At 32.1% G+C, this 24993-nt stretch overlaps 3 protein-coding genes across 3 annotated transcripts in view; all 3 read left to right on the top strand.

The window, feature by feature from the left end:
- The window catches only part of myom3 (myomesin 3), a 58495-nt gene extending 45043 nt beyond the window's left edge, over window positions 1-13452 (top strand). The window contains exons 19-36 of the mRNA XM_058745664.1: window positions 6-187; window positions 1370-1484; window positions 1569-1725; window positions 3072-3178; window positions 3518-3562; window positions 4658-4797; window positions 4892-5036; window positions 6421-6480; window positions 6639-6706; window positions 6782-6889; window positions 8279-8366; window positions 9317-9355; window positions 9455-9560; window positions 11433-11596; window positions 11675-11711; window positions 12736-12758; window positions 12851-12906; window positions 12984-13452. Coding sequence (XP_058601647.1) covers window positions 6-187; window positions 1370-1484; window positions 1569-1725; window positions 3072-3178; window positions 3518-3562; window positions 4658-4797; window positions 4892-5036; window positions 6421-6480; window positions 6639-6706; window positions 6782-6889; window positions 8279-8366; window positions 9317-9355; window positions 9455-9560; window positions 11433-11596; window positions 11675-11711; window positions 12736-12758; window positions 12851-12906; window positions 12984-13250 — 1907 coding nt within the window. The 3' untranslated portion in view covers window positions 13251-13452. The remainder of the gene's footprint in view (window positions 1-5; window positions 188-1369; window positions 1485-1568; window positions 1726-3071; window positions 3179-3517; window positions 3563-4657; window positions 4798-4891; window positions 5037-6420; window positions 6481-6638; window positions 6707-6781; window positions 6890-8278; window positions 8367-9316; window positions 9356-9454; window positions 9561-11432; window positions 11597-11674; window positions 11712-12735; window positions 12759-12850; window positions 12907-12983) is intronic.
- A 2212-nt stretch (window positions 13453-15664) lies between these two features.
- Window positions 15665-16701, top strand: fabp10a (fatty acid binding protein 10a, liver basic). Its single transcript, XM_058747304.1, has 4 exons — window positions 15665-15798; window positions 15954-16126; window positions 16433-16522; window positions 16603-16701. The coding sequence occupies exons 1-4, from the start codon at window positions 15675-15677 to the stop codon at window positions 16651-16653; spliced, it is 438 nt and encodes a 145-aa protein (XP_058603287.1). The 5' UTR covers window positions 15665-15674; the 3' UTR covers window positions 16654-16701.
- Window positions 16702-17519: 818 nt separating this feature from the next.
- srsf10a (serine and arginine rich splicing factor 10a) lies at window positions 17520-24458 on the top strand. Its single transcript, XM_058748051.1, has 6 exons — window positions 17520-17697; window positions 19416-19520; window positions 21835-21938; window positions 22112-22283; window positions 23221-23271; window positions 23748-24458. Exons 1-6 carry the CDS (start codon window positions 17555-17557, stop codon window positions 23998-24000), a joined length of 828 nt encoding a protein of 275 aa, XP_058604034.1. The 5' UTR covers window positions 17520-17554; the 3' UTR covers window positions 24001-24458.
- Window positions 24459-24993: the final 535 nt, after the last annotated feature.

Genomic DNA, 24993 nt, shown 5'->3' with positions numbered 1-24993 from the left:
TGCAGGTTGTCCGTATGATCTGGAGTTTAGAGAAGTGAGGCGGAACTCTCTGGTGCTGCTGTGGGCGGAGCCTCTGTACAAGGGCCAATCAGAGATCAGCGGCTATATAGTGGAGATCAGTGAGGGGGCGGAGTCTGAGGATTGGACCCCTGTGACGAGTGAGCCGGTGACGGAAACTCACTTAAAGGTGCGTTTAGTTTCTCTTTCGATTGCAGTACATTTATCAGGATTGGACCAAATTCAGAGTTTAAGAATGTGATTTGAATTTCAGTCTAATCCTACATCCTTAAATTCAAGGAAATTCAATTGTGCGTCAGGAATCAAATAACAATTTAAGGCAAGATAACACAGGTAAATAGGGTCCAAATAAAAATGTACCGAAATTTATCCGGTTGATTAATCACAGCACATTAAGACAATTGTTTTGTATCACAAGTTTTCTGAAATGTCATGTTTAAATATGCAAACAATGAATTATCTAATTAAATATGCATAAATTCTGAAATCTGAACACTGGATAAAGCCAGGTTCAAATTTCATCATATATATTCTATAAAATTACATGCATTAATCAGAAATGACTGTCAATAGCCAGAAAAATATACATTTTAACCATGCTTTTTTAGAAGAAAAATTGTATATAATTCTGGTCCAAAATTATGTACAAAAAAAAACCCTCTGTAAAAATCTTCAAAATATAGATAAGAGTAAAATTTTGGTGTATGTACAATGAAAAGGTGTAGAAATAATTTTTAATTAAAAATTGCTAATAAATGACACAATTAATTACAAAGAAGCGACACATTAAATTAAAGTGAAATTTTGTAGTAGAAAGACTAAAATGATATTTTCTTGTAAAAAAAATACAGTAATCTTTTATTACATTTTTTACAGTATAAGTGCTGCTGAAGTGCAGACGTCTGGCTCTTTTTGAGAAAACAGCCTTTAAAGATACGGATTGTAATTTAATTCTACAGATGCAAATAGATTTCACAGACAAGGCTTAGACTAAAATGTAAATCTGAGCTGTTTTAATTGAAAGAAACTTGCACTTATTGATCTTAAACATGTCAGTGATTTTGTTTTGTCTCAAGATGCACGCCAGTGATGTTTTTTTCTAAGGCACGTTCATAAAAATGACTTAAATGTCCTAATTGAACTATGGCCTAATCCTGGCTTAGTCTAAGCCCTGTCTGTGAAACCGGGCCAAAGTGTAATAAAATAAACACTTAAATGTGTATTTTGGATGTTTTCTTCCTGCTGGGCTGAAAATAAGACTTAAATCTCAAACATGACAAACCTGCAGTGTCTGCAGTCCCACCAGAGCTTTGAAAGAGACGTGACCTGTTTCTGGATGATTGTTGATCAGGTTCCAGGTCTGCAGGCGGGTCAGACGTACCGTCTCCGTGTGTCTGCCGTTAACGCGGCTGGAGTCGGCATGTCTTCGGTGGCGTCAGAGCCGGTGGAGGCACAGACTAAAGCAGGTCAGCTGCCTGGAAATCTGCATAACCATTTCACGCTCATTTCACAGCGAATCGCTTTTAACTTTATCCTGCGTTTGCCACCAGGAACCAAAGAGATTGCGATCGGAGTCGATAATGACGGCTTCATCTTTCTCAGCTTTGAAGCTCCTGACAGCACTGATAAAGACGTCTTTAAGTGGAGTAAGAACTACGGGAAAGCGATTGATGCCGGACGAGCCCGACTGGAGAACAAAGACAACAGGTCTGTGAGCTTTGGCTCTGGATCGGTATTTCTCATTTATTTTCTCCAAAGGGATTTCCAACAGTTTCTCAGTGAAGAGTCTGAAACTTTGATTTAAAGCAAAAAAGTACTTGAAAATAAAAACACTTAAATTATGAGGAAATGATATACTCGCCTCATGATGCATTGCAATATAGTAATCAAAAAATCAATGTGACAGTGTTAAACTATTATCTTAAATAAAACATAAAAACAGTATATATCAAGTTCATTAAAATATGAATTTCCATGAAGCATTGCAATGAAGTAAATAAAAACAAAGCTACAATATTAAACTATTAGAGTACAAGTTAATTCAAATTATTGAAATATCTTCATGAAGCATTGCAATTATGTAATCAAAAACCAATGCTATAACATTACAATATTAACTTAAGTTTAAAACAGTGCATATTAACTTAATTCAAATATTTAAGTATTTTATTTCCGTGAAGCATTGCTAAGAAGTAATCGAAATTCAATGCAACAATATTAAACTATTAGCTTATTGAGTATAAATATAAAAACAATATATATTAAGTTTATTAAAATATTTAAGTATTTTATTTCCGTGATGCATTGCAATTAAGTAATCGAAAACCGGTGCTACAATATTGAACTATTAACTTATTGAGTATAAATATAATAACAGATAAATATTAAAAACATTTAAATGTTATTTCCATGAAGCAATGCAAAGAAGTACTAAAAAAACAATGCTGTAATATTACAATATTAACTTATTGTGTATAAATTTAAAAACGGTATATATTAAGTTCATGTAAGAAAAAAAAGCATCTTATTGACAAGTTGGGAAGCAGGCAGTAAACTAAATTTAATTTAAAAGCACTGTTTGTTTACCTTTTGTAGTGATTATAGCAGCAGTAATTCATCAAATGATGGTCAAATAAATTATTTTAATTCATATATAATTTTTAAATTGTAAATACACTATAAAAAAAAAAAGTTGAGCCAACTTAAAATTTTAAGTTTTCTCAACTTGTCGTTTTAAGTTTATACCACAAAAATTTGAGAATCTCCCACTTTTTTTTTTTTTTTTCAGTGTAGGCACCTTAAACCTTCTTAAAGTGATAGTTCACTCACCAAAAAAAACACATACATTTTTGTGTGAGTGAACTATTAAAATGTATTTATTTTATTGATTGATTCATTGATTTGTGTAGGTAAATAGGCACTTTGAAATGAACCTTTTTTTTCCACAATAGTAATCAATTCAAAGAGTTTTGGGTTTGAGTAAATGATGAGGTTTGTTTTGGATGAACTGTCCCTTTAAATACTCTATAAACCTGTCCAAATGTTCATCCCAGGTCAATTCTTACCTTCACGGACGCCTCGGAGCAGGATTTGGGTCTTTACACGGTGGAGCTGAGCGGAAACCCTGACGTCTCCTCTAGTTTCACCTTCACTGCGGAGGGTAGACATTCATTTCATCTGTGTATAATGCATTACCTGAACACAGCGGCATGAGACCTTGTGCATCTGTTCAGCATGAAAACTTGTCTTTTCTTAGCGCATCCCCGGTATTTTATCATCATTCAGCCATTGATGAATGTTTTGCCAAGCTCCTTTGCCCTTAACCATGTTGTACACGATCTGTGTATTTCCACCCTGCACCAAGTGTGACGGAACATGGACTGTTTGTGTCAGAAACTATAAACTGCATGACAAACATAACTTCAAATACAGCAAGATGAACTTTAAATCTTTACAGACTTTGAATATGACTTTGCAATTGTGCTGTTTTCTTTCTCAGACCTGGAGAGGCTGACAGAACTCAGCTGGCATGTCAGAAACCCACGTAAGTGAAGCAGATACGCTGTTCAGAGAATCTGAGATGCACTAGTGTTCAAAAGTTTGGAATCCTTCAGATTGAAGATTGAAGTCCCTTCTGCTCACCATGATCAAAAACTGTGTAAAAAACAAAACAAAAAAAAACAGTAAAATTCTGAAACGTTTTTACAATTTAAAATAGCTTGTTTTTTATGTGAATATATTGTAAAAATATATTCTGTATTTTCAGCATCATTACTGCAGTCTTCAGTGTCACTTCAGAAATCATTCTAATATGCTGATTTGCTGCTCAAGAAACATTTCTGATTATTATCAATGTTGAAAACAGTTGTGCTGCACAATATTTTTGTGGAAACAGTGGTATATTTTATTTTTCAGGATTCTTTAATGAATAGAAAGTTCAAAAGAACAGAATTTATTTGAAAAACATTATAAATGTGTTTTCTGTCACGTCTGATCAGTTTAATGCATCCTTACTGAATAAACACATTCATTTCCAAAGATCAAAAAAATCTTACTGACCCCAAACTTTTGAACAGTATAGTATTTAAAGAAATAGCTTATTTCTGCCACAGAATAATAATATTAAAAAGGACATCTCACAGTTCTGACTTTTCTTCTCTGAATTCTCAGTGTACAATTGTTTTTTCCACCACAGAATAACATTTTTTTTTTTTTAATGATAATTCAGATTTTTTTCTCTCACTGCTGCAAGTTAAAAGCTTGTAATTACAACTTTACATGTCACAATTCAGATTCCTTTTCCTCAGGCTTGTGAACTATAAAGTCACATTTGCACTTTTTGAGTTTATATCTTGCAATTTTGATTTATTTATTTTTCTCAGAATTCTGAACTTTATATCTTGTGATTTTTTTATTTTTTTTATTTTATTTTTTTTTTCTGAATCTTCTGAGTTTGCATCTTGCAGTTCAGATTTTTTTTTTTTTTTTCAGCCATGGATTAAAGGACGTTTTCTCTTAATTTTGACTTTTTTCTGTGAAATGCAATATATAAAGTCATAATCGTGAGATAAAAAGTCACAGTTGTGTTTTGAATTTTGTTATTGGCCGTGACGTGATCTCTTATGAACCTCTTGTGCAGTGATCGCTCTGAGGTCTGAAGGCTGGCAGGTGGATGTCTCTGAGCAGGGAAGTGTGCGTCTGTGGCTGCAGACAGAAGCTCTCAGCAGCGCCGCGGTGCTTCGGCTCATCCTCAACGACAGAGAGATCTCCAGCACTCCGGTGACTGTCTGATTAGATTCTGACATTAATAAAGTGTATATTCCTTTAGTATTACTTGCTCAATGATTTCTGTGTGGATGTGTGTGTCCTGCAGACCCATAAGATTAACTTTGACAAGGCACACGGTCTGGTGGAGATCCTGTTTGATCAGATATCAAGAGACGACGAGGGCTCGTACACCGCGCAGCTCAAAGACGGCCGGGCCAAGAACCAGTTCACGCTGGTGTTTGTGGATAAGAGTATGTTTACTACGTCACATTATAACATTAGACACCAGAGCTGCTCTTCAGGGAAAATGTCAATTGATTAGACCAATAATAAAGGATGCAAATATAGTGTACATTGGAAAATAATATTCATCAGCACATTTGTTTTCAACATGTAATCAGAAATGTTTCTTGAGCAGCAAATCAGCATATTAGAATGATTTCTGAAGATCATGTGACACTGAAGACTGCAGTAATGATGCTGAAAATACAGCATTTTAACATATATTCACACAGAATACTGTTATTTTAAATTCTAATAATATTTCACAATTTTAGTTTCTTTTTGATCAAATAATTGCAGCCTTGGTGACTTCATTAAAAACATAAAAAAATCTTAACCCTTGCATCTACATATACCTTTTTATTTTTTAGAAATGTATTTTTACTTTTTAGAAACTTTTATTATGTATCCTTACTTATTTTTCCTTACTTTTTAAGAGTTTTGGGGCTAGCATTAAATTTTTCAGATTTTTTTATTTATTATTATTTAGGAGACCCAGGTTTCTCTTAATAATATTAAAATAATAAAAATATATTTTTAATAAATGTAATTTTGTGAAAAATAATAATAATTTAAAGGTTTTTCTCTGTTAAGAAAGCTGTAGTTTGCACTTTTTCCTAAGAACATATTATTTTTAAGTTTGTTTATAATAAATAATTGTTATTCCCCACACCAAACATTTTACAATTGACAGCAATTGAGTTTTGTGGGGTTGAGTTTCTAATAAGAATCTGCAGAATAAGACCATGATCTGAAACTACTTTTATTAGATATCATGAGCAAAGCATTCAAAAATGCTTTTTTTTGCATTCATAAAATTATCAATTTTATTTGATAAAGTTTCATTTTACGTTGTACTTTATTATAAAGTCATTGTTAATTTTTCAATTAGTCATTTAATGATGCATCATCTTTATGATGCATGCAACTTTTAATTTTTTTTTTTTAAAATGATAGATAGACAGATAGATAGATAGACAGATAGACAGATAGATAGATAGATAGATAGATAGATAGATAGATAGATAGATAGATAGATAGATGCATAAGAAATTAAATTTGAAATTCTATTACAAATCAATAGTTATTAAATTATAATTATAAATTATAAAATCAAAAATTATGGTATATAGTCTTTTTTCAGTGTAATTTTTATTATTAGTGGAAGTTATTACATTTTTATTTTATAAAGTTTCATTTTACATTACATTTTGTTATAAAGCCGCTTTTCATTTTTCAATCACCCATTTAAAGATGCAGCAAAACTCAAAGTCGAAGTCAGTTTTTCCGATATATGGCGACAGTCATATTTAATGTTTTTCCAGATTTAATCTTTATTTTTCTATTTGTCAGAGTTTCAGGACACACTGGCCAAATCTGAGGCCAACAGACGCAACTGGAAGAGAAAGTCGGGTGAGTCGGGTGATGATGTTAAAATAAATATAGGTTGTGATGAAATGGATTCAAATCTTATTTAAAGTAGTTTTAGATGGAGAACAGCATATCAAACTGAACCCGTATCGAAGCGAATGAATGAATCAGATATTTCTCTCTGTGTTTTGATTTCTAAGGTCCTCATTTCGAGGAGTTTTTGTCATGGACAGTGACTTCAGATTGTGAAATGATTATGAAGTGCAAGGTAATGATGTTTATTCGCTAATGACAGCGTATCGCCATTTAAACACGATGAGAACCCGTGTGTCTACGGCTGCAGGTCACTAACGTGAGCAAAGACACGTGTGTGAAGTGGTTTAAGGACGGAGTGGAGCTTCCTCAGGCGGTGTCCGAGCCCTCGGGCGTCAGCACCTTCACCGTCCCGCAGGTACAGACACATACAGCACATAACATAAGAGAGATCAGAGAAAATAACTGGAAAATCAAAAATCTTAAGGGTTCAGGACAAGTTCATTGTCGCTTAGTTTGCATTTACAAAAAATAAACAAGTTCACAAGACTTAAACATTATACTTGTTAATATTGAGACAGTATGAGTTTAATATATCATTGATTATAGAATTATAATTTGTATTAATATTTTGAATTGGTTTTTATTTTTATATTTTCTGATTTCATTTTCTTTTTAGTTTTTTAATAGTTTTTTTTTTTTTTGAATATATAGTTTTTAGTTATTTCAGTACTTCAACTTAATCTAATCGAAAATTTGAAATGTATAAGCATTTATTTCAGTTAATGTTTATTTATTTTAAGTAATGGAAATGTTTTATGGTTTTGCTTTTTGTTAACGATAACAGCATTGATGTATCGATACTCACAAGCTACTTATTTGGTCATTAAAATTTAAATTTAAAAATGTTCATTTAAATATATAAAAGTGTGTGTGTGTGTGTGTGTGTGTGTGTGTGTGTGTGTGTGTGTGTGTGTGTGAAATGAGAAATGCTGCCTTTGGCAACTAGCTGAAATAAAATAAGTTACTTTTTTATATTTATTTCAATTAATATTTATTTATTTTAAATAATGTTTATTTTTTATGCTTTTTATTTCATTATCGATAGTTATAGATATGCTCACAAGCTACTTATTTAGCATCACTTCCTTTAAAAAAAATATTAAAATTATATTAATACAAAACGTGGGTTTCTGCATCATTTTCAAAATGTTTTCAGTTCTTTTGTTTAATTTAGGTTGAAAATCACATAATCATTTAAAATAAATAATCAGTATCGGTATCCTATCAGTATCCAAAGTAAAAAAAAAAGTATTGGTATCATATTGAATTAAAAAGGTTTTTCCTAAACAATAATAACCCTGAAACGAGACTAGTGTGATAGACTTGTAAATGACCATGCAGTGCTAGTAAACACGGTAACTTTCACATATTATTATGTGCAACAACACCAGATACATGCAGTTCATGGTGAAATATCTGCAATAATTATATAATGTTATAAAGGTGATTTAGCATTAATCTCCAAAATAAACTGATTTTTACTCTGTATTTCCTGGATTTTCTTTGACGTTAACATTTTACTCAAATAAGAGCAGGGACGAGTTGAAATAATTTTTTTATACATTCTGCCACAAATGCTGTCGATAAATCGTAACCCGTACTGAACCCGTAACACGGTGTCTAATTGCCTGATAGAGGAGAAATCCGTGCACTAATCGTCCGGGCGCCGGGTGATTAAAGGGCTATTAGGGCGTAATTGTGTCTGGAATCACTCTGACCCGTGTTATTTGTCATAATTGCTCAGGTGACGAGGAAGGAGCTGGGTGTGTACAGAGCCGTAGTGAGCGACAGCAGAGGAGAGGACGAGAGCGTCCTGCAGCTGATAGATGATGGTGAGAACATGACTCATTACTGCCATTACTGTATAATATACATAAAAATATATAGTTAGATCATTGCCTAAAATAATAGCTTATAGTAACAAATATATATATATACAGTAATATTATGACAATATATGTGACCCTGGACCAAAAACAGTCTTCAGTCGCTGGGGTATATTTGTAGCAATAGCCAAAAATACATTGTCTTCTTTTATGCCAAAAATCATTAGGATATTAAATAAAGATCATGTTCCATGAAGATATTTTATAAATTTCCTACCGTAAATATATTAAAACTTCAGTTTTGATTAGTAATATGCATTGCTAAGGACTTCATTTGGACAACTTTAAAGGAGATTTTCTCAGTATTTTAATTTTTGCATGCTGTATATTTTATTTGTTTTATGTATGTTTTATGTATGTATTGAGGTGCATAACAAATATTATTAGATTAGTTTATAAAATTATAAACTTGACTTATTTTGGTATTGTATACGTATATAGTAGTTTTTGCGTTAGTACAGTAGTACATTTTGCAATGTCGTTTTATTTTCAAAGCAATTTTGTAAATAAATGGTGTTATATTTGATATATATAAAGTTTTATACTGTATATATGTATATATACAGTATATTGCAGTCTATATAATTATATAAATAAATTATTAAATATTAAATTAGTTTAATAAGACTAATTAAATTGCTGTGTGATTTTAGTAGTAGCAGACATTTATACATTTACTGAACTTTGATGTCTTTGTTTGTATCTCATCTTGCTGCCATTTTATTGTCAGTGATATATTTTTAAGTGATGATTTTCTCGCAGTTAAAGGGTTTTAGGTTCACTCCGTTTCTTTAGTAAAATCACTGTAATGAACAAACATTTCTGAAGTAGAAGAATGCTTCTATATGAAGATGTTTGATATGTTTAATATGATGTTTTGTTGTTCTTTCTCTCAGAGTTTGAGCGTCTCGTGCAGCAGCTCGGTAAACAGTGCGGTAGGTTTCTGTCATGGCACCTCCAGACTCTCTCTCTCTCTCTCTCTCAGGTTGATTTGAGGTCAGGTTCAGTGATGTGTGTGTGTTTGTGTTGTGCAGCGCTCTCTGCCGGTCCGGTGTGTGTCCAGTGCACTGCGCAGGGCTTCAAGCTCTACTGCTCCCTCAAATACTACCTGAGCTACATCAAGACCAGCTGGTACTTCAAGTGAGTTTTCAGAACAGTGATTTAAGCCAAAAGTTATAAATTATATAATATAATATTTTATTTTATATATAATGTGTGTGTGTGTGTGTGGGTGGGTGTATATATATATATACGTGTGTGTGTGTGTGTGTGTGTGTGTGTGTGTGTGTGTGTGTGTGTGTGTGAGTGATATGTATTATTATATATATAAAATGTTATTATATAACAGTTATATATATATGTATGTGTGTGTGTGTGTGAGATATGTATTATTATATATAAATTATTATTATATGTGACCCTGGACGACAAAACCAGTCTTAAGTGTAAATTTTTCAAAATTTAGATTTATGCATCATCTGAAAGCTGAATAAATAAGCTTTCCATTGATGTATGGTTTGTTAGGATCGGACAATATTTGGCTGAGATACAACTATTTGAAAATCTGGAATCTGAGGGTGCAAAAAATCTAAATATTGAGAAAATCACCTTTAAAGTTGTTCAAATGTAGTTCTTAGCAATGCATATTACTAATCAAAAATGAAGTTTTGATACATTTACGGTAAGAAATTTACTAAATATCTTCATGGAACATGATCTTTACTTAATATCCTAATGATTTTTGGCATAAAAGAAGAATCTATAATTTTGACCCATACAATGTATTGTTGGCTATTGCTACAAATATACCCCAGCGACTTAAGACTGGTTTTGTGGTCCAGGGTCACATATAATAATTATGTGTGTGTGTGTGTGTGAGTGATATGTATTATTATATATAAAATGTTATTATATAACAGTTATATATATATATATGTGTGTGTGTGTGTGTGTGAGATATGTATTATTATATATAAATTATTATTATATGTGACCCTGACGACAAAACCAGTCTTAAGTGTAAATTTTTCAAAATTTAGATTTATGCATCATCTGAAAGCTGAATAAATAAGCTTTCCATTGATGTATGGTTTGTTAGGATCGGACAATATTTGGCTGAGATACAACTATTTGAAAATCTGGAATCTGAGGGTGCAAAAAATCTAAATATTGAGAAAATCACCTTTAAAGTTGTTCAAATGTAGTTCTTAGCAATGCATATTACTAATCAAAAATGAAGTTTTGATACATTTACGGTAAGAAATTTACTAAATATCTTCATGGAACATGATCTTTACTTAATATCCTAATGATTTTTGGCATAAAAGAAGAATCTATAATTTTGACCCATACAATGTATTGTTGGCTATTGCTACAAATATACCCCAGCGACTTAAGACTGGTTTTGTGGTCCAGGGTCACATATAATAATTATGTGTGCGTGTGTGTGTGTGTGAGTGATATGTATTATTATATATATAAAATGTTATTATGTAACAATTGTGTGTGTGTGTGTGTGTGTGTGTGTGTGTGTGTGTGTGTGTGTATATATTATTCAAACTTTTTACCACGTTTGTTATTTATATTTATTGCTCTCTGATTTCACTTAATGATTTTATTACCAAATGTTTAAATAGTAGAAACGAAGCCAAATAATTTAATTAATATTTAATACAATAAATATAATTTATATATTTATATATAAATATTTATATATAATTTATATAATATTATTTCAGATAGTTTCAAGGCAACATTTCTCATTTTAATTTAGTTTAACTTCATGTACTAAAATAACTCAAATTGAAATTGTAATAAAAATTTATAAAAACTAAAATAAATTAATATGACAAGAATGCATAACAATCTAAAATTCAAATGAAACGGAAAACATAAAAATAAAACCAAATTCAAAAATATTAATAAAAGCTACAGTATAATAATATCTCAATGATACTTTACTAAAGCAACACTGGTTCAGTTATTATATGTTTTATTTTCTGGCTGTGACAGAGACAAGAGAATTGACCTGGAGGAGCGGACGAAGCCGGGCAGCAGCATGCAGAAGGTTTGGATTGAGATATTCAGCCCCACAGAAAACGATAAAGGGAAGTACACCCTGGAGATGTTCGACGGCCAGGAAACACACAAGCGCTTTCTGGATCTGTCTGGACAAGGTAGAGCGGCGCAAAACATGCGACTCGAGCCGGAGAGTCAATCACCTCAACACTAACACGTCTCTTTCTTCTCCGCAGCGTTCGCAGATGCTTTGCTGGAACACCAGAGACTGAAGTAAGTCAAGATTGAATATTCTGCAGCTGAATTTGACCTTTGACCTGCTAAACTCCAACCTCTTTGGTTACTGTTGCTAACACAAGCTTTACAAAACATTCTATAGAAATGAGTAGAGATGGCTGTGAACAGTGTGATATACAATATATATATATATATATTTCTATGTAAATAAATAACTATTACTAATAATAAATCTAGGGTATTAAATATAGTGTCCCAGCTATAATTACTATACATTATTAATTACTAAACATTAATTGAAAATAAAATACACACACTATGTTTGTTTTTGCTATATTAAAATAATATAAACGGCACATTTTATGTAGTATATATAATTGTATAAAATAATATGTATGAAATAAATTATGTAATAAATTATTTATAAATATATAATAAAATTGTATTTAAAATAATAATAATCAAACATGTGTGTGTATTCATTCATTAAACAAAATTAAATAAAATATAATTAAAATAAAATTTATTAACCACTTATTTACAAAAATTAATTTAAAATAAAATGACATTGCAAAGCACTTTATGCATGTTTTTGCTTTTTAATAAAATAATAGTAAAGTAATTGTATAAAATAATAGATATTATATTTAAAACGAATTATATAGTATAATTACTATATTAAAATATATGTGATTGTGTTTTATATATATATATATATATATATATAATTATTATATTTTACAACTTATTTACAAAAATGAATTAAAATAAAATAACATTGCAAAACACTTCATGCACATTTTTTGCAGTTTTAAAAGAATTTGAGCAGTAAATTATATATAATTGTACAAAATAATCAACAACAAAAAAAATTGATATAAAATACAGTATTATAAAAATTAATTATTAAACGTGAAATATATATATAATTGTGTGGGAGTTTATGTGTGTGTATAAATGAACTATTATATCTTTTTCTTTAGATTTATTGAAAGGTTAGAAACTCGTGAAAGTTTGTAAGCTCATTCTCTATATAATGGTATTTTTTACTCATTCACAGGCAAGTTGAGTTTGCTGAGAAAAGTAAGTGTTTGTTTGTCACTCTTCTAATCGTGTTTTGATGAAGCAATTGCTTAATGTAGATGACACACTTCATCATAACGTCCATCTGACAGATCGAGCCCGAGTCACGAAGGGTCTTCCTGATGTGGTGGCAATAATGGAGAATAAGGTACGTCCATCCATCACTGCTGTGTCTCATTCAGCTCACATCAGAACCAGGCTCTGAACTATTCTCCTTCTCTTTAGTCTCTCTGTCTGACGTGTTTTGCTGACGGCGATCCTGTGCCGGAAATGTTCTGGCTGAAGAACGACAGAGAAGTCACCTCCACCGGCCAGTATAACATTAAAAACGAGAATAAATCCTCCACTCTCACTATAAACCACGTGACCATGGAGGACTCGGGGAACTACAGCATCTTCGTGCGTAATAAACACGGATCGCAGACGGTCCTCGTGACCGTCAGTGTGTATAAACGTGGTGAAAAGCCTCGAGCAGATGCAGTGCAAATGTAACTGTAAGCGCCACAGTGATAGAGTAAAGTTATATTGTGCCACATCAACGATGGGTGAATCTATTTTTATTAAAGTCAACAATGGTTTGACCTCATTTACATGGTGTGTGTTCATTTTGGAGCCTGTATGATAGTGTCCAACATAAAACTGTCCTCACCCTCAGGGCAGCGGAGATGAAGATGAGTTTGTTTCTTCATCAGATTCGGAGAAATGTAGCATTGCGTCAGTGTCTCAGCAATGGATGCTCTGCAGTGAATGGGTGCCGTCAGAATGAGAGTCTAAACAGCTGATAAAAACATCCACACCACTCCAGTCCATCAGAGAAGACAAAAGCTGGAACAAATCCATCATTTAGACATTTTTAACTAAGATATGAGTTCATAATAACGCTTCCTCCAGTGAAAAAGTCCATCTCTTGTTGTCTCTTGCATCAAAATCCAGCCACATATTTGTTTAGAGCTGCTTTGGTTTGTAAACGCTGCTTGATCTGTGCAGATTTCTCTCCTGATTCAGACTAGACCACTTTTTCGCTGGAGGAAGCATTATTATGGACTCATATTTTAGTTAAAAATGTCTAAATGATGGATTTGTTTCAGCTCAAGATGTTAACTGATGGACTGGAGTGGTGTGGATGTTTTATCAGCTGTTTGGACTCTCATTCTGACGGCACCCATTCACTGCAGAGCATCCATTGCTGAGACACTGATGCAATGACACATTTCTCCAAATCTGATGAAGAAACAAACTCTTTTTCATCTCCGATGACCTGAGGGTGAGTACATTTGTAGCAAATTTTCATTTTTGGGTGAGCAATTCCTTCATTGGTGCTTTAGAAGGCAATGAAAGCCTGAAGCCTGAGTTGATTTGATTAGTGGTTTGTTTCCTCTGATTTATCTTGTGCCACTTACAGAATAAAGTACAAATGAAACCGTTTCCACTCTCTTTTTTTCCATTTTAGCTCAATTTGAGCATCAGGGAATGCAAGTGTGCAGCGAACTCTGATTAAATAGACTGTGAACACACTTTCCAGCTGCATTATAATAGGGTCGCGATCGATTTTTATGCTTGTACATGGATGGATGGGTGTTTTATCTGCTGATATTTCATAACAGAGAGATCGAGGCCCGTTTCAAATATCATTATGCAACCCGAGGGTGATTCTTTTGAACACATAGAAAGCAAACTCCACAGTCCACGTAGGGTCATTCACCCCTCATGTGTTTAAACAGGATAGTATTTCAACGGGTTTCTTTTGCAAAATATAGCGAGAAAAGGATCCAGACCAGGATTTGGCAACCTTTTTGATGTTAAGTGCCATATTTATTTTTTTTGTTCGTTTTCTGTACCACATCACTCCCAGAATGTAGAATGCTAAACTCTGCATGCAACATGAATATATTGTGCAAATTGTGTCTCGTGCATTATTTGCGCTGGTGTTGTCATGTTTGTTTTTGTTGATAACACAGTGCATCTACTCTTTTAACTTTGAAGTGTTGAGCGTCATTTGAGCATTGTCAGATTAAAAATCTTAAGGCATTATTTTATATATATATATATATGTATTTTTTATTTATTTATTTTTTTTAGTAGTTCATTTAGTGCAGTTCATTCCTTTTTTAGAGCGTCTGGAATCTCAAACATGCTCACAAACCCTATCATCCATCCCTTGTATGTTCATTTATAAATTCATGAAACAGTTTGGTTAATCTGATTATGCATTCAACTATTAATTTAGTGTTGTGCTTTCAGCAACATTAAACGTGTTTGAATTCATCTCACAGAATCAGTGCAGGAAAAACCTGCAGATTTCATCCAGTAAGATATTTGTATGTTTTTGAGAGCCGTCTCTTCTGCTCACCAAGGTTGCATTTATTTGATCAAACATACAGTAAAAATTGTTAAATATTTTTGCCATTTAAAATAACAGTTGTCTATGTGAATATGTGTTAAACTGTAATTTATTTCTGTGATGCGCAGCTGTATTTTCAGCATCATTACTGCAGTCTTCAGTGTCACGTGATCTTCAGAAATCATTCTAATATGCTGATCTGCTGCTCAAGAAGCATTTCTGATTATTATCAATGTTGAAAACAGTTGTGCTGCTTCGTATTTTTGTGGAATATTATAATAAATTGTGGAATAAATGTATTTTTGAAAGACTCTTTGATGCATATATTTGAAATAGAAATCTTTTGATCAATTTAATGCATGAACTTCACAGATTTCTAAATCTATTTAAGACGAACGGATGCAAGACAAATGCTCTTTTTAAAAGAAAAGATTGTATGCCCTAATCAGCTGCTGCCACATTCAGAGACGCACGACCCCAGATGATGTTAGCGAACTCTGGGTTGTTCAAACAGCAGGGAAAACTGCCAGAACGTGAATGATTAAACTCATAATGAGTATAAGTACTGGTCTGGGATGAACGTCTCCTCACATTGTGTTGAGCTCTTGCCAGCCGTCAGATCAGCAGCAGACATGGCCTTCAGCGGAACGTGGCAGGTTTATGTGCAGGAGAACTACGAGGAGTTTCTGAGAGCCATCTGTGAGTTTCTGTCAAACATCAGGGTTGCATTTCCCAAAGCATCAGATATTTTTATGCATGCAATGCTTTTGGGAAATAAACTGTGAGACATTTGAATTCATTTGAATTCCCTGTCACTCACTCACTCACTGTCTTTGTGCTTCTGTTCCTTTCAGCTCTGCCAGAAGATGTCATTAAAATGGCCAAAGATGTTAAACCAGTGATTGAAATACAACAAAAAGGCAACGACTTCACCATCACATCCAAAACCCCTGGAAAAACCGTCACAAACTCCTTCACCATTGGCAAGGAAGCTGAAATCACCACCATGGACGGCAAGAAGCTCAAGGTAGAATATGTTTACATCTTTTTATGATGTTGAACTGTTCAAGAAGAGTTGATATCGAGTACAGAAGCTCAGTTCCACAAGAGATTGAGAGTTTTTCTTAATTAAAAAAAAAAATCTTACATATAATTGGATCATCTTTATAATTTTTATATACATTTTTAAAAATATTTTATAATATTACATGCAAATAAAATTATAAATAATATGTGAATATATGAATATGCATAATTATGAATAAATTACATGCAAAATATATTATGAATAATATTTTCTGCCGGATTATGCTTATATTCTCTTGTGTTTCAGTGCATTGTCAAGCTGGAGGGAGGGAAGATGGTCTGTCAGACTGATCAGTTCTCTCACATCCAGGAGATCAAGGGAGGAGAGATGGTTGAGGTTTGTGCTGATGTTGCTCATCAGAGCTCAGAAATGTCTAGATCTGTAAAATATGAACATTTGCCGTTTTCTTTTTCTAGACCCTGACAGTAAAAGGAACCACTATGGTCAGGAGGAGCAAGAAGTTGTGAAGAGTTTGATCACCACTGGCTATTTAAATAAAGCTCTGATTTATCATACTGATGTGTGTTTGTTGTGATTTGGTACATTGCATTATTCGTTCAAACAAACTAACATTTCCATAAAATGTGCTGCAATATGAACAAAAATGTAAACCGTAACATACAGATATACCAAACCATTAGGCCAGCATGTACTGTAATTAATAAATTATATGAAATTAACACATAACCTGCCCCAATCTGACATGTTAAATATTTTTGTCATGAGAAATCAGTCCAGCCTTTCTGGTAGAATGGAAAGTTTTCAAATTGTAAGTTTAAAAAATGTAAAATATTAGAATAAAAAATGTAAAAAAAAAAAAAAATAAAATAAAAAAAAAATATATATATATATATATCAGTGATGATTCATTCATAATAAGAGTAACACGAATTTTAAAACGAATTTTTAAAACGCTCTCCATGAATAAATGTTTATTTGTTTTAAAGATATTCATTAAGATAAACAGAAAAATCTAAATGAATGAAAAAAAATCAAAAGATATAAATATAAAGAAATAAACCTAAAAACAAAAATAGGAAAAAAACTAAAATATTTAACAGATATTAACACATTCTACAGCTTTTTTGTTTTTTGATATTATTGAACTTCTGCATTCAGAACTTTAAAGGCTTATTTCAGTTAATATTTAATTTTTTACATGCGTATGTAAACCATCGACTGTAAAAAAAAAAATAATAATAATAAAAAAAAAGATATTTTTTTAATCATTTTTATAAAATATCAAAATATGTCATTTTTATATTCTTCAATAAATATGGAAACAAAAATCTTCGGCTCGGCGGTGACGTCATGGCGCGCATGCGCGTGGCTGTGCGTGACCCGCGCGCTGTGTACGTGGGTACGTTGATGAGGTCTTCGGCCTGCGCGCGCTGCGTGTCTCTCTTTGCGTTTGAGGAGCTAAAGGCTGCATTTTTTTTTATAATCATGGCGAGATACATGCGACCTCCAAACACGTCTCTATTCATCAGAAACATCTCCGATGACAGCAGGTTAGTGCGCTTAGTGAATACTAGTTAGTGTAGCGGTCTGCGTCGGCCGCGTTTGCGTCGCTAAAATCTCACTAACTTTCAGAAATCTGTCGTGTGCATTAATATGCATCATGGTTCGACGCTTATTTAAAGCTAAATTCATAAACCAGCGTGCTAGTGTGCGGGTTTGGTCTATTTTGCATTAGAGTAATATACTGCCTACTAGTTACTGGAGTTAAGATGGATTAAATGGTAAATAAATGCATAATTGATATGTTTATCTCATATGTATTATGTTTTTAGTCTAATATTTGCAGCAGCATTTGAAGCAGGGTTGGGTTTCTTCCTATTTTAGCTTGTATTAGATGCATGCATATTAATGAGCAATGCTGCATACATAATGAGGGACATTCCAGACTCAGATTTCAAATATCTTCACAGATTACTGTATCTTTAACCCTGTATTAGTATGAAATGCTTCAACTAATCGATTCTTGTCGAAACTACTGAAGATTTTCATGCATGTAAAAGTTGATGGGTTATTTTTTGTGTTTATAATGTTTGCTCAAACTTTGTGCCTGTATATGTTTCCCAAAATATCTCTAATAAGATCTACCACTTAGGTCTACAGTATAGCAAATATACCAGAAATTATGTTTCGACGAAAGTAAACTGGTTTGGATTTTGTATATGTAAATGACAATTGAAAATAAATATTATATATATTTTCCTAATAATCAAATTAATTTATAATTTGTTTATTAATCCTTTTGTTTTTTTTTTTTTTTTTTGTCATTTTTAGTGTTTTTGTAATTTGTTGTTGTTTTTTTTAATACCAGAATGTATTTTAAAATATTACTGCTTAGTTTATAATAAAATTATATTTAGGTTTAATTTATTTTGGGAATGTATTTAATTATTTGGAATTAATATTTAGTTAATACTTTAATTAATACTTTTTAATTTTATTCATTTATGGACTCAAATTTAGATTATTTATTTCAGTTAGTAATTTTTGTGCTTCTAGTATTTATTGATATTTTATCATTTATTTTTATAATATAATTTATTCTTTATCACTTGTTTATTAAGCTTTTTTATATTTTAGTTTTAGTTATTTTTTAGTGTGTTTATTATGCTTTTGTCATGATGAGTATTTTTTAAATATCAATATTTTTTTTTTTTTTTTATTGTAATGCTTTTTATTTTTTATTTTATTTTAATTTCAGCTTTGGTTTTAATCATTTCCAGTTAGTTAAACAATATATATACATTATATTGCTTCTAGTGTTTCTTCATGTATTATTATAATTATTTTTATTTTTATTTTTTGTAATTTGTTTATTAATGTTTTATTTTCATGTTTTCACTTTTATTTTATTTCTTTTAAATTAAATTTATGTTAATTTTTATTATTATTTTAAAATATTACTATTTACGTTTCATTTATTTATTTTTATTTCAATGTTAGGTTTTATTTATTTCCAGTTACTAATTTTAATGCTTGAACTTAAAACTAAATGAGAATTATGAATGTTGCCTAAATCAGAAGGATTGGCGAGTCTCTTCAGGATTATGGGTTTCATGAATTTGTGAATCGAGCATGATTTCTTTCACACTGCCTTGAGGCTTCAACAGAAGCAAATTTGAGAGCTTGCATCACGTGATTTTCCTCAAAGCACTCTGGGAAAAGCTCTCAGAGAGACAAATGAATGTCCTGTGATTTCATGGTGCTTTAGGCCAGAGGATTTGCGTCGTGAGTTTGGTCGTTACGGACCTATAGTAGATGTCTACATTCCTGTTGACTTCTATTCACGGCGACCAAGAGGATTTGCATACGTACAATATCCTTTGTAGGCAAATGTGTAAAAGAAAGAACACATTGTGAACTTTTAAAGGGATGTTTCATCCAAAAAATCTGACTTTTCCTTTTGTGGAAGCCAAAAAGAGATATTGAGCCGAATGTCCAAGCTGCTCTTTTCCATGTAATAGAAGTGAATGGGGACCGGAGCTGTTAAAAGCTCCCCCATGTGACTTATTCACTTTATTCCCATATATTTCCTTCAGAAGACTTGGAATATGGCGCACAAGTCACGTAGACTTATTTTTATGGTGTTTTAGTCATTTTTCTGTTTTTTTTTTTTAGAGCTCCTCAGCTCCAGTCCCCATTCACTTCCATTGTAATCGGACGAAAACGATTGTGATTTTTGGGTGTAAAGTCTCTTTAAAGCTTGATTGGCCGTGGACATGTCCGATGTTTGTCTCCTAACCGATATTTCCTCTGTTGTTGTCTCAGAAAATGTAAAGACATACAGTTCTGGAGACCTTCCCTACAAAGAATATTTAAAAGGGCCGATGTAGAGTAGATTCAAGACAAAGACAATAAAGAGAGAGTTAAAGCTTGAAGATTCAAAGGGGACCAAAATTGGAGTCAAGGCCTCGTTCTGACCAAAGAAAGAGGAAAAGACTAAAGGTTATTGGGCACAGACATCCCCAAGTCCTTCTCGGAGGCGGTTAAAGACAATAAAGGTCAAGCTGAAGGTCAAAGGTCAAGCATGTTAAAGGTAACCCGTTTTAATGCTGTATCCTACCATTACAGAGCACATGATTTCTGTACGTAATCAAAGGCAATTTTACAATCCATCATTTCTTTCCCTTTGATTCGCTCCTGTCCAACGTTTATGGGGTTTTCTTTAACTACAGGAACTTTCTGAACTCCGTTATCACATTCTCACTTCTTCATTTTAACTTAGTGTTTTTACTATTAATATTTAGCTTTCCTTCATTTTTATTTCTGTTGTTTTTTTATTTGTCCAGTTAGTCATTTTAGTGTTGATTTAATATTTTATAATTATTCAATAATTTGGTCATTAAGCTTTTATTTATATATTTTTTGTTTTAGAAATTTAGTTGTCATTTTTATTATTCTTTTTTAAAATATTTATATTTAATATATTTTTTAATAAAAGTTACGGCTGCAAAACGATTAATCGCGATTAACCGCATTCAAATAAGTTTGTTTACATACTATATGTGTGTACTGTGTATATTTATGTATATATAAATGCTCACACACACACACACATATATAAGGAAAATGTTAATAAAATATATATGCATTCAAATATATTTTTTAAAATATATACATGTTTTTATATATACAAAATAAATATGCTCAGTACACACACATAGTATGTAAACAAACTTTTATTTTTAATGCAAGTAATTGTTTTGCAGCCCTAATAAAAATAATATTTGTTTAATATTCTTTTTTTTTCAATTTTAGCTTTTATATATTTCTTGTTAGTAGTTTTAGTGTTTAATATTTGTTAGTAATTTTTTTCATTTTTATTTTAGTATTAATTTAGTTTAGTAATTTTAGTGCATCTAGTATTAATATTTTATCAATTAGTAAATAATTCTTTAAATTGTTTAAGCTTTTATTTTTATATTTTTAGTTTTTAGTCATTTAGTCATGCTTTTGTCATTATTTAAATATTATTTTAAAAATATTAATTTATGACAAAAATTGTTTAATGTCAATTTTGGCTTTTATTTATTTCTAGTTAGTGTTTTAATATTTGTATTAATTTAAGAAATGTTGTGGTTCTGTCATTTTTATTATTTTTAATTTATTTAAATTTTAGTATTAATTTTGTTGTGTTTTATTTTAGTGCTTCTAGTATTTAGTACGTTATTTATGTATTTTTTTAAAATATCTTAAGTTATAATTTAAGATTTTATTTTCCATATTTCTATAAAACATACACAAAACAAATAATAGTAATGAATAAAATAAATTAAATTAATACACACAAATAATATTTTCACATCTTTTTTTGCATCATTGGATTGGAAATGACACCATTAAAATATTCTTTAAATTTTTTTCTTGATTTGTTCACACAAAAGTGCCTGAAGTTGAAGAAACACCCTTAAATACACTTAGGAAATTTTGTGAATTTTATTCATGATTTGAGAGTAATTTCATCAAACACCTTCCCCTGTTGCCGTTTATCACAATTAATTCAGATGATTATTTGTATTTTGCTTTATGATCTGTAATGTTTTTGGTGAATATTGAGATGGTGAGTACGGTTTCTGTCATATGAATGTTCATCGGTGTGTAAAAATGCAAAGCCTTAACCCCATCAGCATGTTCGAGGACGTTCGTGACGCGGAGGATGCGCTGCATAACCTGGACAGGAAGTGGATCTGTGGACGCCAAATCGAGATTCAGTTCGCTCAAGGAGACAGGAAGAGTATGATGCTGGTTGTCTGCATGCCAAAAATTAATATAAAGTTTTTGAACTGCAAAAATGTGAATTCTCTAATATAAATGCATGTAAATATAATTTTTTTTAATATAATATTTAAAAAAAGAATGAAATATTACAAAATTGCATGCATTTGTCTTTTGTGTTGTCACGTGCAGCTCCTGGTCAGATGAAATCCAAAGAGAAACACTCTCCTCGCAGCGACTCGCGGTATGATGACTACGAGCGCGACGGCCGGCGCAGACGCTCACGCAGCCGCAGTTACGGCAGAAGCAGATCTCGCAGTCCTTCGTACGAACGCCGCGCGCGCAGATCAGGAAGCCCCAGAGAGTGAGAATCTGATTTCAAATCAGTCTAACAGACAGACAGAAAAAGTTCATTATCAACACGGTTTAGCGCAGCTTGTCAGTGAACAGCGGCTCTGTGTGAAATCACACACGTGATGGAAATTTACCGCTGATTACAGAACCGGCTTTACTGACGGGATGCGCATTAAATGTTGCATGCGATACATCGTGCAGCCCTACTTTACAGTAAGGTCCTATTAAGTCATGTGTTGTTGCATTAACATTAACCGATAATGAGCAATGCAAAAATATTTTTTTCCCCAAAAACTTCATTTTTATTGCACTGCACTAAGTTATGTATTGTAATATATAAAATAATATAAAAAAATCACTGTTAATTCTTATTTTGCTGCCTATTTGCATTTTCTCTAACATATCCATTAAGCGCCCTCGTTAAAGTTTTTTTTATTTATACTTTTGTTCACTTTGAATTTTTAATTTTACAATTCATTTAGTTTTTTTAAATAAAAATATATTAAACTTATTTTTTAACGTAATTTTGAACTTTTTTTATTGAACTGCACAAACTAATATATTAAATATAATATTAATATATTTTAATTTTTAAAAAAACAATTCACTATCAGTTGTTTTACTGCTTAATTTTAACTTACATTTGCATGTTGTTTAACATATCCATAAACCATCCTGATTAAAGGTTTTTTTTTTTTTTTTTTTTACATTTTAAAAAACATTCAAAATGTTTTGTTTTACTATTATTATTTAACTACAAATTTTATTTACATTACATTTTTATTTTAAACTTTATAAACCAAACTTTTTATTTCAAACCATTTTTATTGAACTTCATTTGTTTGTTTTTGTAGTGGCTGACACATCTTACCCCACCATCCCTAAAACATGGCTTTTTAAACCAGTGTTTGTTTCACTTTGCTGATGTGTTGCATGTTTTTGAACAGCTCTCGGTCACACGGCAGACACCGGAGGAGCAGAAGTCGTGAGAATGACCGGTAAAGTTCACTGCATTCACATCAAGAGGCTGCGCTTTTCTCTTTCTAAAGGTTTATAGTTAGGGATGCACAATATTATCGGAACATTATCGGAATTGGACGATAAAGGCTTAAAATGAAATCAAATAGTTGTATATCTCACCCAAATATTGTCCGATCCTAACAAACCATACATCAATGGAAAGCTCATTTATTCAGCTTTCAGATGATGCATAAATCCCAATTTCAAAAAATTACTGGTTTTGTGATCCAGGGGCTCTCATTTTAATAAAGTTTATTACTTCTAACAAATAAATGTATTTATAAATTCTGAACATGAGAGACTTGGTGTATATTGGTGTATATCGGTATCGGATATCGGCAAAAATCTAATATCGTGCATCCCTAGTTCATTGCATTCAAAGATTAAATTTCATGGCTCTAAAACAATAACACATTAACTTCAGCAGTAAGTAAATCTCATGTTATGTGCTCAGACACAGGTCACGTGATCACGGCCGCAGACGCCACCGATCAGCCTCGCGCTCTCCGTCCCGCGACTCCAAATACAAGTCCAAGAGCCGGCGCTCTCGCTCCCGGTCCAGATCGGCCAGTGCACCGGCGGAAGAGCTGCAGGCGTCGACCGGATCCCGTGAGGAAGAGCCCCGCGTCCGCTCCGCCTCCCGCTCGCCGTCCCGTTCCCGCTCGCGCTCCAGATCCTGGGCCGGACGCAAGTCTGGAGGCCGCTAGCCAGCGCTCTGCTTTTAAATACTGTATCGTGCAGCTTTTCATCCAATCTTTGTGTGTTTAATCATGACGGCGCGGCAGCTTCTGCTTGTTCTCGTTCTTATTGGATCCCAAACAAACAACGTTGATGCTGTCAAGGCAGTTCATTCTTTTGTAAGAAACGTGCTTTGATGCCGGTATAAAGATGGCTTTATTTTTCTAGTCAAAGACAAGCAGAACACCAGCCGTTTGATTGATTTGTAGAAAGATGCATGCAGAAACACTGTTAATAATGGGGGATGGGGGGACAGGGGATTTACCTATGACAGTTTTTATTTTAAAGATTTGCCTGGCGTTTGCTCGGAAAAGTCACAGTGTTAAGATTTTTTTTTTTTTTCTCAAAGGTTATAATGTATTTGAAACTCGATTTGTATTTAAGTCTTGATCGTAGCATCTGTTTATATTAAAGACGTAGTATTTTTGTCATTGCAAAATAAACATGTAAACCTTTCTCTGTGTGATGCTTTATTTCTCTTCATTTCGAAGCACATTTTAGCCGACATGTTTAGCAAAATAGTTATTTTTTTGTAAATATATGATTGCATATATGATGCAACCATTACAATGCATATGATAACGTTTGTTAACTACAAGAAAGCAATGTAGTAATATTAACAATTGTATTTTTATTGAAATACTGTATTAAAAATAAAGTTAATGCTGTAAAAAAAATACTTGTTAGATCATGTTCGCTTATGCTTTAATGTTAATCAAGATCTTATTGCAAAGTATTACTAATATTTCAATTAGAAAATAAGAATTTATGGTAAAATGTAGGATAGGATAATATAGGATATATCTTAAAAAAAGATAAAGGCACATTCATTCATTGTTTTTGGTACTGTGGCACAATTTTGCCATATTGGTAGAAAATACATAGAAGAAAGATCTTCTTGAACTAAACTTTGATATGACCCCAGCTTTATATTCATCGAATCTTAATGTGAACTGTTTGTT

This window comes from Onychostoma macrolepis, chromosome 16, assembly GCF_012432095.1.
Source record: "Onychostoma macrolepis isolate SWU-2019 chromosome 16, ASM1243209v1, whole genome shotgun sequence".
Taxonomy (NCBI): domain Eukaryota; kingdom Metazoa; phylum Chordata; class Actinopteri; order Cypriniformes; family Cyprinidae; genus Onychostoma; species Onychostoma macrolepis.
Note: the sequence above shows the minus strand (reverse complement) of the source record. Positions and strands in the feature narration are given on the sequence as shown.